The sequence below is a fragment of the Manihot esculenta genome, chromosome 12, assembly GCF_001659605.2.
Source record: "Manihot esculenta cultivar AM560-2 chromosome 12, M.esculenta_v8, whole genome shotgun sequence".
In the NCBI taxonomy this organism is placed as follows: Eukaryota; Viridiplantae; Streptophyta; class Magnoliopsida; order Malpighiales; family Euphorbiaceae; genus Manihot; species Manihot esculenta.
Window position 1 is genome coordinate 34,822,876 of NC_035172.2, and position 15,879 is coordinate 34,838,754.

The 15,879-nt window shown below is 29.3% G+C and overlaps 3 protein-coding genes and 1 long non-coding RNA gene across 6 annotated transcripts; 3 read left to right on the forward strand and 1 right to left on the reverse strand.

Moving 5' to 3' along the window:
* Positions 1-4,274: 4,274 nt before the first annotated feature.
* LOC110627656 lies at positions 4,275-6,964 on the reverse strand. 3 transcript variants are annotated; one of them, XM_021774001.2, is made up of 2 exons: positions 6,473-6,964; positions 4,275-4,837 (listed from the first exon to the last, which is right to left on the reverse strand). In XM_021774001.2, the coding sequence occupies exons 1-2, from the start codon at positions 6,947-6,949 to the stop codon at positions 4,616-4,618; spliced, it is 699 nt and encodes a 232-aa protein (XP_021629693.1). In that variant the 5' UTR covers positions 6,950-6,964; the 3' UTR covers positions 4,275-4,615. The 3 variants fall into 3 exon arrangements, with proteins under 3 accessions (XP_021629693.1, XP_043804927.1, XP_043804926.1); XM_043948992.1 differs by having other exon boundaries at positions 4,275-5,645; XM_043948991.1 differs by lacking the exon at positions 4,275-4,837 and adding an exon at positions 5,666-6,236.
* A 2,567-nt stretch (positions 6,965-9,531) lies between these two features.
* LOC110627657 (protein MIZU-KUSSEI 1) lies at positions 9,532-10,263 on the forward strand. Its single transcript, XM_021774002.1, has one exon. It carries the CDS (start codon positions 9,532-9,534, stop codon positions 10,261-10,263), a length of 732 nt encoding a protein of 243 aa, XP_021629694.1.
* Positions 10,264-12,485: 2,222 nt separating this feature from the next.
* LOC110628814 lies at positions 12,486-13,061 on the forward strand. Its single transcript, XR_002490122.2, has 3 exons — positions 12,486-12,671; positions 12,743-12,783; positions 12,872-13,061. It is a non-coding gene; the product is annotated as an uncharacterized LOC110628814 (long non-coding RNA).
* Positions 13,062-14,583: 1,522 nt separating this feature from the next.
* LOC110627478 (stress enhanced protein 2, chloroplastic) lies at positions 14,584-15,763 on the forward strand. The gene is made up of 2 exons (XM_021773810.2): positions 14,584-15,007; positions 15,286-15,763. Exons 1-2 carry the CDS (start codon positions 14,693-14,695, stop codon positions 15,553-15,555), a joined length of 585 nt encoding a protein of 194 aa, XP_021629502.1. The 5' UTR covers positions 14,584-14,692; the 3' UTR covers positions 15,556-15,763.
* Positions 15,764-15,879: the final 116 nt, after the last annotated feature.

Here is a 15,879-nt window from a genome sequence, read left to right on the forward strand (position 1 = left end):
GAAAGCTGAAAAGGCATGCAAGTCTTGAATGACGGAAACTTGCTCCATTGTGTAATGCAAATAAATGTCCTCATTGAATGTTGGAAAGGGACACAAAAGAACAGTGACTTAGTTTTGTTATATGTAGTATAGTTGCATTGTTGATTGTATCAAAGTCTTGAATCTTATGTATAGTCGCATGGAATCGCAGTGGAAATTGGAAAGGATGATGATTATGAGCAAAATTGAACAAATAAAGGACCCTCTTGTGATTTGAATTATAATTTGCTGATGACATAGGGTAAAAAGCTTAGTCTTCTTGGCTCTGGACCTCTGTTGGTACTGAGAGGGGTTGTGTAGGGGACAATAGAAGTGGGAATGAGAAGTCCAGGTTTAATGATGAGATGGGAAACAATAATGAGCATCAACATGTGCAAAAATGGGATAGAATGATAACAAGAGTCCTTGAATGAAACTCAGAACGGGTCAGAGATATGTTGCATGCTAGGGCGCATCTTGGCAGTGCCCCAGGAATCGACTTCCATTATTTGGCATTGAAACCGAGATTGGATTAATGGCTGGGAATGATGCCACTGTTGGAGTAGTCAATCTCAGACATGAAAATCTCCCACCTTCCCACATCCCACTTCCCTTCCGAGTCAAATGAACTTGGAGGTGATGAAGATTTGGTTTTCTATCCTCGTGTTCTGCTCAGGGATTCAAAGTCCATCCAAGGAGAAAATTACTACAATCTTCACGAAGATTTTTGGAAATAGGGGAGTTGCCCAATTCTAGTGCCAAGAGAAAGATGACAAGCTATCACATACTTTAAACTTGCCACCGCCCCACTAAGCCAGAGTCTGGTTCATTTCCCGCGTCAAATGTTGCACCCTTGACCGTGAACTCCAATAAATTTACCTTGATAAATATTACTATTATCCAGTGAGAGACCAAGTACAATATGATCCAAGGGCAATCGAGCGGTGGTTCTACAATTTTTTTTTTTTTTTAAATCTGCAATTCGCAGGTAGTTGAATTAGACTCAATTTGAGGTTTCAGATACTATTTTCCATTTATAACTTTGGCAAAAAAAAAAATCTTGTTTAGTAATACAAGAATAATTGAGATTGTTCTCGAATGAGCTGGTAAATATTCATAAGAACAACTTTTTGGTAAAATGAAGTAAAAATCATGGAACAATTTAACTTCGCATGCCATAATAATCAAATAAAAAAAAAAGCAACCCAAATTATTAAAATATCTACTAACTTCGATTAATTAGGAGAAAATTATTTTTAAAGGTATTTAAATATTTCTTAAAAAAATATTTAGAATTATCTCAAATAAATTCATAACTTTTAGCTTGTAAAACACCAACCAAATCCCTCGGTGTGAAAAGTACATAGTAGCATTGAAAGGTTATATATACACACAAAAACACACGCATGAAAACGAGTTCAATATGAATGACGCCGGAGATTTAGTTGATTTTACCACCTCCGCCAGAGCTTACAGGCGGCTGTGATGGCTTTTTCCTTCCTCTCGGTGGCTCATCAGAAGGAATTAGATGAGCAGCTTCTTCATCTGATGAAGATTCCGAGTCGCGGCCGAAGCACTTGAGGATGGAGATTACAAGCTTCTCACAGAAATAGCAGGAACTGTACTGATTACATCTTTCTTCTCTTCTTCTCTGCTCCTCCATTGTTGAAGTTTCCGCAGCCATCTTTGTTTGTTTGGTTGGTTGCTGTCGAAGCTGGCGGTTAAGTAACTGTATGTTGATGCCACTTTGTTCTTCAATTGCCTCTCAAGAGACACCTGCCTCTGCCCGATCTAATCCATTGAAATCTGGGCCTCACAAAATAATTACTAATATTTAAAGTTTCTTTTATATATATTTGACTGAACTCCCTAGTTTTTTTTTTTTGAAAGAAAATATTTTTTAAAACAAAATTTCTATAATTTTAATGTTTAATTAATTATAATAAATAAATTATATTTTTATAAAAATTAATAAAATAATTAAGCAGTTTAATTTCTGAGATTTTAAAATTAAAATTTATATGTAAAATATTATATATTTAATATTTAAAGTTAAACTTTAATAAAAAAACTTTTATTAAAAATAAAGGAAAGCTAAATATGTTAATATTTAACTTGTTTACATGTAAACATTAAAATTTTAGAGGATCGATATTCTCTACCGGTCTCCCCTAGATCCTTCACCGGTGTAAGGGGATTGATCCGCTAAAAACAAATGTAGGTTGCAGCTATTGCTAGAGGCCAGCAGATCCATCGGATGGATTTGCAAAAATATTAGCAACTCAAATCCCCTTATTCTTGATGCGTTAAAGAGGCTTCCAAAGAACAATCCAGAAGAAGATTCAATTTTGATAATCCAAGCAGTGTGCAAGATGTGCTCACTGTCTAGCTAAGTGGAGTAGTGTAAGAGCAATAATTTTTTAATTTATTTATCAGTTAATTTAAAATAATTAATTATAAACTATTTAATAATTTTTGTTGAGTATTATATAAATTTCACAAATCTTTCTGTTTAACTCCACGTGAGATTGTAAATTGTAAACCTACCTTGGAGAGTTTTTTTTAATCTTTTAATGTGGTGTAATTTTGTAATTATTTTTTATCCGGTTAGTTTCGATAAATTTATTTTTGTGAAAAGAAAATATTGAAAAGAAGAGAAGAAAACACCAATTCTCTTAAAATGTGAATTATCATAGTGAAATAAGTTTGTGTGGCAATGATTCGATGAGTCGAAAATGTGGTCTATCCTGATATAAGGAAAATTCTGATACTTTAATATCCGAATTATCACAAAAACACTTGTTTTTCGTTCAACAAGATGAGTCTTGGCACGAAATTGCTTTTATCAAGCACGGCATGATATATTTCTATTATATCTATGATCGTAGGATTTTCAAGTAAATAACTGGTGATGTCTCATATAGCAGACAGCCATATTAACGCGGGATTATTAGAGAAATACCATACATCATCCTAATCTACTACAGTATAAAAGGAGAAGAATTGCAAACAAAGATACGTTATTCTCTAACACTAAAATTCTAAATATTTTTTTGCATTCTCTACTCGTCCATATTGACTTGAGTATTGGAGTAATTGTTGTGAACACCGACAATTACCTCACGTTTTTTTTGTTCTAGTCAACTACAATACAGTTCCATTCCGGCTATATTTCACGTCTAATCTCAGCAATACCAGAATATTTATATAATAATTTACACAAAAAATAGCTTAGCATTCTGCAAGTTGAATAGCAAACCATATATATTACACCCATGCATGTAAAGGCAATTTTTCGTTAAAATCAAATCAAGATGTTATCTTTTTCTTTTGGAAAAAAAAAAAAAATCCTTTTCCTATCATTTGAAACTATGCATGGAAATGGAACAATTTGCTTGTTATGGAATTCTAGAATAAAAAAATTTACAAAATAGAAACAAAAAAGGAATTTAGACTAAATATACTGATCTTTTAAAAAAAAATTCAATTTATTCATTAATTTTATAGTTATTGTATTTACATGTTTAACTTATAAACTAGAAAATAACTTAATCTCTAAATTTCAAATTAGCTACATGCTGGTTTAACACTACTTCACAAATGAAGTTCATTAATTATGTTGACCTGAAAAAAAAAGAGCAAAATATTTACCCAAATTATTTCTATTTTTTCTTAATCTCTATTTTAGGGATTTAAATTTTAGTAGAAAATAGCTACAAAATTGATTTTCACAGTGCATTTATATGACAACCTTTAGTGTCAAACCTATAAGAATTAAAATTTTATAGTGGGTAAATAGAATAATTAAAAAGTTAAAAAAGTAAATTATATCGCTATTCGTCTATAATTTCCAAAAAAAAAAAAAAAGTTAGAAAGTCAATTAAATTTATTGAAATGGGTCACCCATGTAGATAAATTCAATTTCATCAAATATATATGTTTTTAGGATGGGACAATGATATTAGGTCAAATATGATGAATCACATCTTTCGATGTAACTATTAAACTTTATATATATGTTGTAAAGTTTAAAAATCATTTATTTAAAATAATTTATAAAGAAAGTAAAACAAAATTAATATAATTCTCGTTAAATAAATGTGTGAAACATTTTATTTTTGCAAACAAAGTACATATTTAGATTGTAATATTTTTAATACAATTTATGTTCAATGCATGGAATTACATTAAAAACTAGTGATTACGTTAGAAACTAGTAATACAAATGATAGTTTTAACATATATTATAATCAGTATATTCAAATCGTGGATAATTTATTAATTTTCTTTAATTGCAAAAGCTTTTCATCTGTACAATAAATACACATAAAATTCTTGGAATCAGCTTTCCTCCAATCAATTTTTTGCTGTTTCAGTGAGCAAAACTGGATTCCTAATTTAAAACTGATGACTCCAAGGATCATGAATAGTTATCGGCTTTAATAAACTTTTAATGTTGGCTACATTTACCTTGGATTGAGTCACAATCTCTGACCTGATTTCTATTCCATCAGTCCCCTTTGGCTTTAGATTATAATGGCTGATAGCTGATCTTTGCGTCTGCAGACTAGCGCTAAAAATTTCTCGTGAGGTAACCCTATCTTTCCTTTTTCCTGTCACAGCTTGTGGAATTATCAGAGGATGTGTCTAACCCCAAACACTTGAGAAATGCAAGCTTGGCAAGCCTAAAATAGTTGCAGAGATGGAGGTGAGGGATGGAGCTTGCTGAAATGCATTGGCTCTCTGTGTTCACTTCTGTCACTATTCTTCTACTTGTGCCTGTTGCTATCTCTCCTTTTATACTTTGACTCTCTCCTACCTGCAAAAATCATCTTCAGTTTCTTTCTTACACGACTCTTTGAGTGCAAAAGTATATTTTTTGCATTAGAAGGAAAGGCTGAACCACCACTCCTATCACCCTTTTCTAAAAGTGTGGCAAAATCCATCCAAATCAAAAGAAAATTTATCAAACCAATTCAATTCAATTTTTTAGTACTTGATTTGATTCAATTTTTATTTTTAAGAAAAGAATCTAATGATTTATTTATTTTAACTAATTATTATTAGACCCTCCAATTAGAATTAAGAATATGAAATGTAACTGTAATTAACCATAAAAAATAAATCTAAAACTAATTCTAAAATAAAAAACAAATAAAATCAAACTAAATTGAAATTGCTTGATGCTCACTTCTACCCGTTTTCTAGTATGGAAACACCCATACTTCTTCTCTGTTTTTACCAATATTTAAAGTAGTATAAATTAAAAAAAAAATAAAAATGTTAATTTAATAAATCCTTCTTCCATAAATTGCATATTAGTAATTTAAATTCAGACAGCCTATCATTTCAAAAAAGTTCAGATGCAATAATAATAATTATTCGTGAAATATTTCAATTGAGAAATGATGCAGCAGCATCTTTAATTTAAAAAACAATGCACCAACTCTTCTACTAATAAATAATTAAATATAAGCCTACGGGAAGACAACAAAATACAAATACACAATGGGTTGGCATCTGATTAAAATTATCATAAAATTATGCAAATGGGTCGAGACATGAGAACTTTTTCTTTCCCATCAATCATGACCAGAGATTATAAATTTCCTTTTCACTCTACTTCTCTGTAGGAAAAAAAAAAAGTAAGCATGATAATTCTAAAATTCACTTATAAAAGCTTTCTAAAGTTGTTACATGATAAGAGAGATTGATTTACAGTGCAAAATTTTTTACTGAAAAAAAAAACAATTAATTGCTTATGATGGGGAAATGTTTAGCAATTATGAGAAAGAGTATAAATTACTTGAACCAAATTTTAAAAATAAGAGAATTAATATGGTTAGGGGTCGGCTTTAATAAAAATAATAAATTCAAATTTACATATTAATTAAAATAAAATAATTAAAATTGATAATTTTGGAGTTCATATATAAGATATAACTTGCCGTTTGCTTCAACGAAAGGCCAAATGAAATAAATTCATCCATTGAATGAAAAGGAAAAGGACTCAGGCAAATTGCTTTCCAGAGCTAGAATATGCTCAAGAATTTGACAACCATCTTTTAAAATTTTTGAAGTTCTTTTTCTTTTTTTTCAAATTTCAAAGGAAGGATTCACCAGTAGGGTTAAAATTTAGCCCTGAACAATGAACACATCGTTGAAACCATTCCACCAATCCAATGAAAAAAGCGACTCCAAATCCCAATCACTTTTTGCTGAAATTAAGAAAAGTTGTGAGTTCAATCAATATTTGTCAAGCAATTACCATCAAATTCATCACTTCCCAAAAAATATATATAGAAGATAAAGGTACAAAAACCCAGAAAACCAGGAAGAGATTGCGGTTGATAGTATGCTTAAATAGTCAAATACAAGCCAAACTAGGTTGAGGTAATAGAGATGAAGAAAAGAAAGAGAAGCATAGGAGAAAATTAGGCCAAGGATATGGTACCTGGTTATGCTGCAAGCGGTTTGCGACAGTCGTGGTAGTACTGTGGTTGAGCAGAGGCTTGTTTGAATTAGAAACAGCGGATACTGAAGCTAAGGACGAAGGAGAAGGAGAAGTAGCGGAGGAAGGAGTTTTGGTGTTGTAGTGCGATTGCGAAGGATCTGAAGTAAAAACACTGAAAGAAAAGAAAAGAAAGATGAGAAGGAAGAGGATTATGATTTGGATCCAAATTAGCCATGGGATTCTATAGCTTTCTATTGTAAATTCATCCCCAAACTCAAACATGGGATCCTTTTTACCAGAGAAGAAGAAGAAGAAGAAAGAAATGGTTGATGACGAAATGGAGATTGTGAAAGGGAAGAAGCGATACAAAAGAGAGGATTTTCTGTTGGACTGACTGGGGAAATTCACATGAGAATTGACATTTTTATAATGCGAATTACCACGCGCTTGCTGATGCGCGTCTTCGGATTCTCTCATAAACAAAGCTTAAGAAAACCTTTTTTTTAATATTTAATTTTTTTTCTAGTTGCTTTACTCTTTCTCAACATTGCGTGCGGACGTGCTGTCCGTAATTAAAATATATATGTATATTTCAATTTGTATATTTAAAATAATTATTTAAATAATTGCTCTAATAATAATATTAGAGATTATTGGCTTATTTATTTCTTTACTTTTTAACTAAATGAAAAGAAAACCAGCAATCGAGCCAGAGATGGTACATCAAAGGCGAAAAAAACTAGGCCAATAGCAGCGACGACCCTCCAAACCATGACTCTTCCCCTCCCTTTCTCTCTCCTTACTCTCTCTAATTCCTCTCTTTTAAGTGGATGAAAAGTCAAATTGTGTTAACCAAAAGAGCAATTTGTAATCATTTCATTTGAAAGTGAGATTTTAATTATCCTAGGCATATAAGATTAGATTATTTAGTTAGAAGTTGGTAAAAAAAATAAAAAAAATTAAAAATTCAAAAATTATAATTTTAAGGTTCCAATTGTAAATATGTTAGCTTGCTTTTTTTTTTTTTTATAATTTTTGCTTTCAGCATGATGGACCGAATTTTTTTTACATGATTTATTATTAAGTTTCTTTTAGAAAAAATAATTATTTAGTTTAAAATATTAAAATTTTTTTAAAATAAAATTGATAGAATAGAATATGAGAATTCTTAAATTTATTCAAATATATTTATGATCCAATTAAGTTTGTTAATGCTACAATATTTAAAAATTTTATTCATTAATAATTATTTTAAAAAATTTATTAAATATTTTTAAAATTTTAAATTTTGATAATTAATGGCTGCCTGGATTTTTAAACTACTATTATGATTTTTAATACTGTATAAAAGGAAAATTTCTCCTTATTTTTATTAAATGAATAATCAAATAATTATAATTAAGTAATAAATTTATCTCTATTATAAAAATTAAATAATAATTTTTTATATTAAAAAATTATATATATATATATATATATATATTAGCAAGAAGAATGAAATAGGTTTTCCTTGCAAAGGAAACTTGGAGGTTTGGCACCACTCGTTCCTTTCATGAATATTATTTTTCTTTCATGTTCTATTTTTATTATTTTTCATTTTCCTTTTATATTTATTATTAAATGATATTTTTCCATAATTAAATGATATTTAATGATATTATATTATGGCATCATACTCGTAATACACATATCCCAATTTATTTTTAAGATTTACTTGTATTTATAAAATACTCTATTTTTCAAACTTATTATATATATTCATATTTTAACTTTTCATATGTAATTCAGGACTAATTATTTCTTTATTATTATTAGCATTTATTTTTATAAATAGTATTAACAATATCGTATGATAAAGTTAATGAATCATATTTTCCTCTTATTCCATAATATATTTGGTTTTCTTCTTATTCCATCATATAGGTCTCTCAATATTCGATTTGATAAAAGGACATGCAAAAAAAAACATGGTCATCTCCGGTAGAGAGCCTCTGACGTTCAAGTCAGATTCATGAATTATAGTAGCATGGATAGACAAGAGTTGCAGAGAAAAAAAAATCATGGAGCCCCCAAGCTGAAGGAAGAAAAAGACCTCCTCAAAAGAAGATTCTCTCTTTTTTTACCTGCCAATGACGTCTTTCGGCCTTTCTGCTATTATGCTAACAGTCTATATCACTCAGACTCGTACGTACGAATGTGTCAGACCCCTCTCCATGTCAGGCGGCCATTTTTCATTTATATTTATTATTAAAGAATATATTTTTCGATTAAATGATATTATATTATGGCTGGATATGATAATGCTCGTAATACAGATATCCCAAATTATTTTTAACATTTACTTGTATTTATAAAATACTTTTTTAATTTATTGTACATATTCATATTTTAATTTTTTATATATAATTCAGGACTAATTTTTTTTTTTTATTATTGGCATTTACTTTTATAAATAGTATTAACAATATTGTATATGTAATATATTAATTATAATAATATTTATATAATATTCATAGATTTAGTTTAATGGTAAATATAATTGAATAAATTGAGATTTCTGTTTTTACCTCTTAATTTTTAATTTTTTTAAAAATAAATTTTATATAATATTCGTATTGTATATAATAAATATTGATTATTTTTAATTAAAATCAAAGTTTTTATATTGAATTCTATTCCTAAATATTAATAGAATTTGAATTGAAATAACAAACTAATATTACTTTAAATAATAATAAATTCTTCACCTTTTAGCCAACTTAAATCACTCGCACTTTTTAGCTTATGTTAAAATAATGTCCGAATATTTTCAATTAATTTTTTATGATTAATATATTAAATTTGTAATTAATTATATAAGGTAGCTATATTTAGCCATATTAAGTGTTACAGCACAAAAAATGGTTAATAACCCTAAATCATAGGATCATTTACCAAAAATTGAATGGCCACCTTAACCATCGCTTTTCCAATACCATCACCTATCCAAACCAACACTTGCTCTCTCTCATGGCAGTCTCCCCTCCCTGGTTCATCAAAGTTCATTAATGAGGGAGCCAATGGCTCGAAGCAACCCCGCTTCCCCAGCCGACTCACCCGAATCTCCAAAACCACCATCATCACCACCACCTAAGTCACAAGGAACCTTACACCTTATCCATCCATCTGAGAAAAAGAAAAAAGTTAAGCTTTTTCGAGTTGTTCGCTCAGTTTTTCGATCTTTTCCTATTATAAATCCGGTATGCAAGATTCCAGTCCTCCAAGGTAGCTCACCGGACAATCATCATACCTACTTTTCAGGAAATCGAGTCACCGGAACTTTATTCGGACATCGTAAAGGTAGAGTAAGCTTGTCCATACAAGAAAGTCCCATGTGCTATCCTTCTTTAGTTGTTGAACTAGCCGTACAGACCAATGCGTTACAGAAGAAGTTAGGTTCAGGGATGGTGAGAATTGCCCTGGAATGCGAAAAGAGAACAGATAAAGAGAAGGTTAAGTTATTAGAAGAACCAGTATGGAACATGTTTTGCAATGGAAAAAAGAATGGGTATGGTGTGAAAAGAGATCCCACAGAAGATGATCTCCGAGTGATGGAGCTCCTAAGGGCTGTGTCCATGGGAGCTGGAGTTTTGCCAGGGAATTCTGAGATTGAGGGTCCTGATGGGGACCTTGCCTACATCAGGGCCCATTTTGATCGTGTGGTTGGTTCCAAGGATTCAGAAACTCTATACATGATCAGCCCAGATGGGAACAGTGGGCCTGAGCTCAGTATATTTTTCATCAGGGTCTGATCCTCTGTGGCCACGTCATGGGTTTATGGAGTCAGGTACCGAAGGTGATACTCCCAATTTCTCCTGATCGGGGGAAAGCATTCTACCGTGACACTGGGATGTTGTTAGTGAGTGTAGATATAGATGATGATGATGATGAGGGGAGGGGTTATTAGGTAGTGCCGATTCTAACTAATAGTTGTGGGATGAATTTTTTCTCACCATTTGATGGTTTAAGCTAGAAACTGATCAAAAGTGATCAGAGGCATTGTTGACCATCCATTCTTGTAATGATTGATTTTTGTTGTTTAAACCCTGGTTTGAGTAAATTTCATCCATGTCACTGAACTTTAATTATTGATTTATTATTGTTATTAAATTTTAATTTATTTTAAAAAACTATTAATATTTAAATATACATAAAATAATTACTAAATTAGATTTTGATAGATTTTTCGGTGAAATATATGTATTTTATTTAGTATAAAATAATAAAAAAATATTTATCATGTAAGATATATATATATATATATATATATATATATATATATATATATATCTTTTTAACTACTTAAATAAACTAATACAAAATTTTCTCATATTTCTTCACTAAAAATTATAGAAAATTGTCCACTGAAATAAAATTTATTTAGTTGATGAAGCATAAAAAACATGAAGAATGAGTCTTTTTATTTTTTTATAATTTATTTATTTATTTTTTTAAATATAATTTTTTTATAAAAAATATATTTATTTTTTATTAATTAAAATTTAATTTATTATAAATACTATAAAATTACCTATTTTAAAAATATACTTTAATATTATCTTCAATTATAAAAATTACATAGTAAAAAGAAGTTGCTATAACTATTGTCATTAAATCTCCTCAATTTCAATAATTTTTTTTATTTTTCTAAAAATTTATAGGTTTATATCTTTTTAATTTTTTAATCATATCAAATTAAAAAAAATACATTAATATAAATTATTTTTATATGATACTTGCTACCCACTCTCATATTTTATATATATCTTTTTTATATCTTTTTTATATATTTAAGTGAGTATACTACGAATATTTTTTATAAAATTAATTTTTTAATTAAATTATATGAATAAAATTATAGAAAATATAATTTAATAATTAATCTATAATGATTATTTTTAATAAAATAATTATATAATTAAAAATAATAAATATATATTATTAATATTTTATATTATTATATATAAACTACAAAATAAAAATATATTTAAATTTTAAATAGTATTTCAATTAATAAAATTCAAAAATTTAGAGATATATAAATTATAGTAGCTAAAAAAATTATTATTATTATTATTATTTTAAATTATATAAAATAATTTATATATACTTTTTATCAGAAAATTCATCACACTTCATGTGAATGACTATTTTTAAAAAATATTTAAATATTAATAATTTTTTTATAATAAATTAAAATTTAATAACCATAATAAATAATGACTATAGATAAAATTATCCGCATGATGCTCTTTTCTTTACAATGGGCATTTTGCTTCCTCTTCACTCCTTTATTTTCTTTCTTTCTTTTTTATTGGGTTGGCTGGATCATGAGCTTAAAAATTATTTAGAAAAGTTACGATTAATATAATATTTTTTAAACCGGTTATCTAAATTTTAGATTTTATAATTCACGAAAAATTAATCCTTTCTATCGAGTTTATGACTGTCATTTTCAATAATATTATCTTTAAAAATTAACATAGATTTAAAAAAAGAAAATAATTGAGTTGTATTATTGCAAATATTTATTGATATATTTTTTATCCAATTCAATTTTAAGATTCACATTTTTCTCATCTAAATTGTGTTAATCAAGATTATCACTTAGATTATAGTTTAAGTTTATATATATTTTTTGTGAATAATAGTTTAAGTTTATAGTGAATGCCTCTGAATACAGTTTTTTAATATTATTATAAGCTAAATGTCATTGATTTTTATAATAATTTTCTAATTAGTAAACAAAGGCTAAAAATGCATGGGTCAATCAACCAAGCTTGGCTAACTGGCAATAGAGTACTCCTACTCAGGTGTTTCAATTGAATCGCATGATTTCTTAATTAAAAAGAGTTTACTATTTTATTTTTTCAAAAGCTAATTTTATTTTAAATAAGAAATTAATACTAATTTTAAATAATTTTGATTTAATTTCTATTTTAAATTGAACAAATGGATTAGTGTACAATTTTTTACAGCTCATCACAGGGCGGTGGTCACCGACTGACCACTCTCACACCAAACGAGCTATATAAGAGCTGATGTCATCTTCTGCAGCAACACAAAAAGAACATTTCGATGGAGAAATTTGCTCAAGATATGAAGGATCTGTTTCTCAGCATACTTGAAGCTATCAAAGGAAGCAAATTATCATCTGCAGGTAAACCTCATTATTTATCTGTATTTTTCTGAATCGATGCCAATCATCTACTTGCAATTCATTGATTCCAGGAAATGAAGATGAAGAAGAAGCGGAGTCTGAATCTATGGAGGTTTTGTAATGGATGTGCTTCTTTTTTTTTATTCAATTGAAGTAGGAATCGGTGTTGAAGTACAGATCTATCTGTGGTTGATTTGCAGGAAGTAATTGTAGAAGAGAGAGCTCTCAAGGACGTCAAAGGTCCGACACGCCCTACTCCACCCAAAGGTCCCCCTCCGCAGACAGATTGAACAATTTTATTTCCCTTTTGTAAAAATTTTTAGAAAATTATTTATTGCGTTTAGATTTATTTCAATGAAATGAATAGAGTTTTCGGATTTCTTACTCTAATTTTATCCAATTAATAAATATCATAAATATAAATTAAGTTATTCACCGTCTGCTTTATAACAGAGTAACAGTAATCCTTATTTCTATTAATTGAATGGATGCATCGAGTATTTTTCGAGGGAAAAAATGTAAATTATTATTATAATTTTGAAAAAAGGAAGAGTAAAATTTGAAAAAAGGATCCATCAATGAGAAATCCTTGATGGCCTTCTAAAGAAGTTGAGAGTAAATTGTAATAAAGGAAAATAATAAATTGAAGAAGAAATAAGAGAGAAAGAAGAGAAAAAGAGGGAGAGATTGACTGTGAGTTGATGATGGCTTGCGGTGGATTGATTATCGGAATTATCGATTACTGGTGGATCTGTGTTGCTTCTCTTGTGTGGCAAATAAGCGGTGGATTCTGGTGCGTTACGGTGGATTGGCAGTGGAAGGGCATGCAGGTGTTGATTGGGTTGGGCTATACTTGTAAACTTTTAGTTTGGACAGGGTGGGATTTGAATGTTCATAGAGCTATTGAGTCTGATCCTAAATTAGCTTATTTAAATTGTTTCAAGACAAAGCTGTTTGTATGGTAAAAAAAAATTAAAGAAATGTGTAGGAAGGAATAAAAATCTGAATAAATAGAATTTTTTTACGTCCTAAGAAATCTTGTCACAAATTTTTTTTATAAACATACATTTGTTTATATAAAAAGAATAGCTTGTATTTATATGACAAATAAAAAAAATTATTTTTTATAATTTAATTTTAATTTAAAAATAAAATATATTAATAAATTAATATATAGGAATTTAATAAGTTTTTTAAAGTGTAAAAAATGATTTTACTTATTAAAAGAGAGAGCTTTTTTAAATATTTTTTTTATCAAAAAACTATTTTTATTAATTAATGTTTAAATGCAAAAAATATAAAAAATATTTTTATAAAAATATTTTCTCTAAAACAAAGAGATTCTAAGTATATAGGTTAAATTATTAATTTAATTATAACTTAAAATTAAATTGAATTAGTTAAAGTAAAATGTTTCGATAACATTTAATTTCAGATTAAAATATATTTATTTAAATAGCATTTAAATTTATTTAAAATTTATCAAATTGGTATTTAAATTAAAATTATAATCAGTGCGATTAATTCTTTATAATCTTTGACAATTTTAGAATTTGATTTTAACGTCAAATTAAATTAATTTAAATTTAATTAAAGGGAAATAAGCTAGCATTAATATGGGACGAGCTCATCTGATGGGCGACTCGCAATCTTCAACATTCCTAAAGGCCCACTGCCTCTTTTCGCTCTTTTCCTTTTGTTTTGGGCCTTTTGGCCTAACGACGAATTCATAGATTCAATCAGCTTTTCATAATAAAGTGACAGGTCGTTGAACGACAAATCCACTCAATTATTGACACGCTATTCCATCTTCTGAAAACGACGTCAACGAACGAAAGAGTTGCCACGTAATCTCTGGACCCTACACCCGCGAACTCTACCATCTCACAAACAAGCCCAGACGTGGATTCATAAGCCACCACGACAAACAGTTCTAACTTCTGACATAACCTCAGAGATTCTAAAGGAATCAGCCAAACAATACCTAGTAGGCTAGTAACAGTTTCTTCCTCTTCCTGTGAATGGCCACTGTGGCGCGTGCAATTCACTGCGAGCTCGGTGCGCAGAAACCTGCTATTTTGAAGAGAGAAAATCCCGTTTCTGTTCAGGTTCCGGCTCCAAAGTTAAAGTTGAGTGAAACAGATCCAAACGCGAAGCTTATGTTGCAGCCAAGGCTGTGTACACTGAGATCGTACGGTGAGGATCGTTTTGCGGTGGTGAAGACCAAAAAGGACGGTGTAGATGAGGTGTCGCCGTTTTTTGAGACTTTATCAGAGTACATCGAGAGCTCCAAGAAGAGTCACGATTTCGAGATCATTTCAGGACGACTGGCCATGGTGAGAATCTCTTCATCTATTCTTTGTTAGCTCACTCACAGCAAGTTATGAACATGAGTGGTGTGCTGAGAGTAACCGGAACTATATGATTGGCTTACTTTTCCCTTGTATTTCTTCCTTGCCTTATGCACCTATGAGATTGATGAGAATATAAACTATAGCACACTGAATTTGAAGACAAACACAGCAATAATTAAGAATCAAGGATATAAACCCATGATTGTTTTATAATGAAAATTCTGATCAATTTGTAATCAAGATGGGTTATTTTCCTGCAGATTGTGTTTGCTGTAACTGTGGGGACAGAGTTGGTGACTGGAAACTCAGTTTTCAGAAAGATGGACATACAAGGGATTGCTGAAGCAGGCGGTGTGTGCTTAGGAGCAGTGACCTGCGCTGCAATTTTCGCTTGGTTCTCCAGTGCTCGCAATAGAGTAGGCCGTATCTTCACAACAAGTTGCAATACATTCATTGATTTACTAATTGATGAGGTTGTGGATGGCCTGTTCTATGATGGTGAGATTAATGATTGGTCTGATGATATCTAAATTTCTCTGAAATATAAACCCTAATTGTACTAATTATACATAAAAGCCAGAGAAACCAGGGCCATCCATCCAAGGATTCAGGTTCCCTTTTTCAAGAAATTAGTTGTTGCCCCATGTTATATGCAGGTATTATCGAAATAATCCTGCTCCAATGTTTTGTAAAATAAACTGCCCTATATGCGTAAATAAAATTGAGATTAGAGTTTAACCTTTTTTCCCATTTTTTCCAAATACTAGTTCTGTTTTTTTCTTTAATAATTATTATATTAAATATTTTTGTTAATATTTATATATTTGTTGTACATATTTTAATTAATTTTAAAT

Coding starts and splice junctions, on each gene's coding strand:
- LOC110627656 (XM_021774001.2), bottom strand. CDS start 6,949: ATGAGAGAATCCGAAGACGCGCATCAGCAAGCGCGTGGTAATTCGCAT. Junction 4,838..6,472: donor ACCGCTTGCAGCATAACCAG/GTACCATATCCT, acceptor TGATTTTTGCAG/GTAGGAGAGAGTCAAAGTAT.
- LOC110627657 (XM_021774002.1), top strand. CDS start 9,532: ATGGCTCGAAGCAACCCCGCTTCCCCAGCCGACTCACCCGAATCTCCA.
- LOC110627478 (XM_021773810.2), top strand. CDS start 14,693: ATGGCCACTGTGGCGCGTGCAATTCACTGCGAGCTCGGTGCGCAGAAA. Junction 15,008..15,285: donor TTTCAGGACGACTGGCCATG/GTGAGAATCTCT, acceptor ATTTTCCTGCAG/ATTGTGTTTGCTGTAACTGT.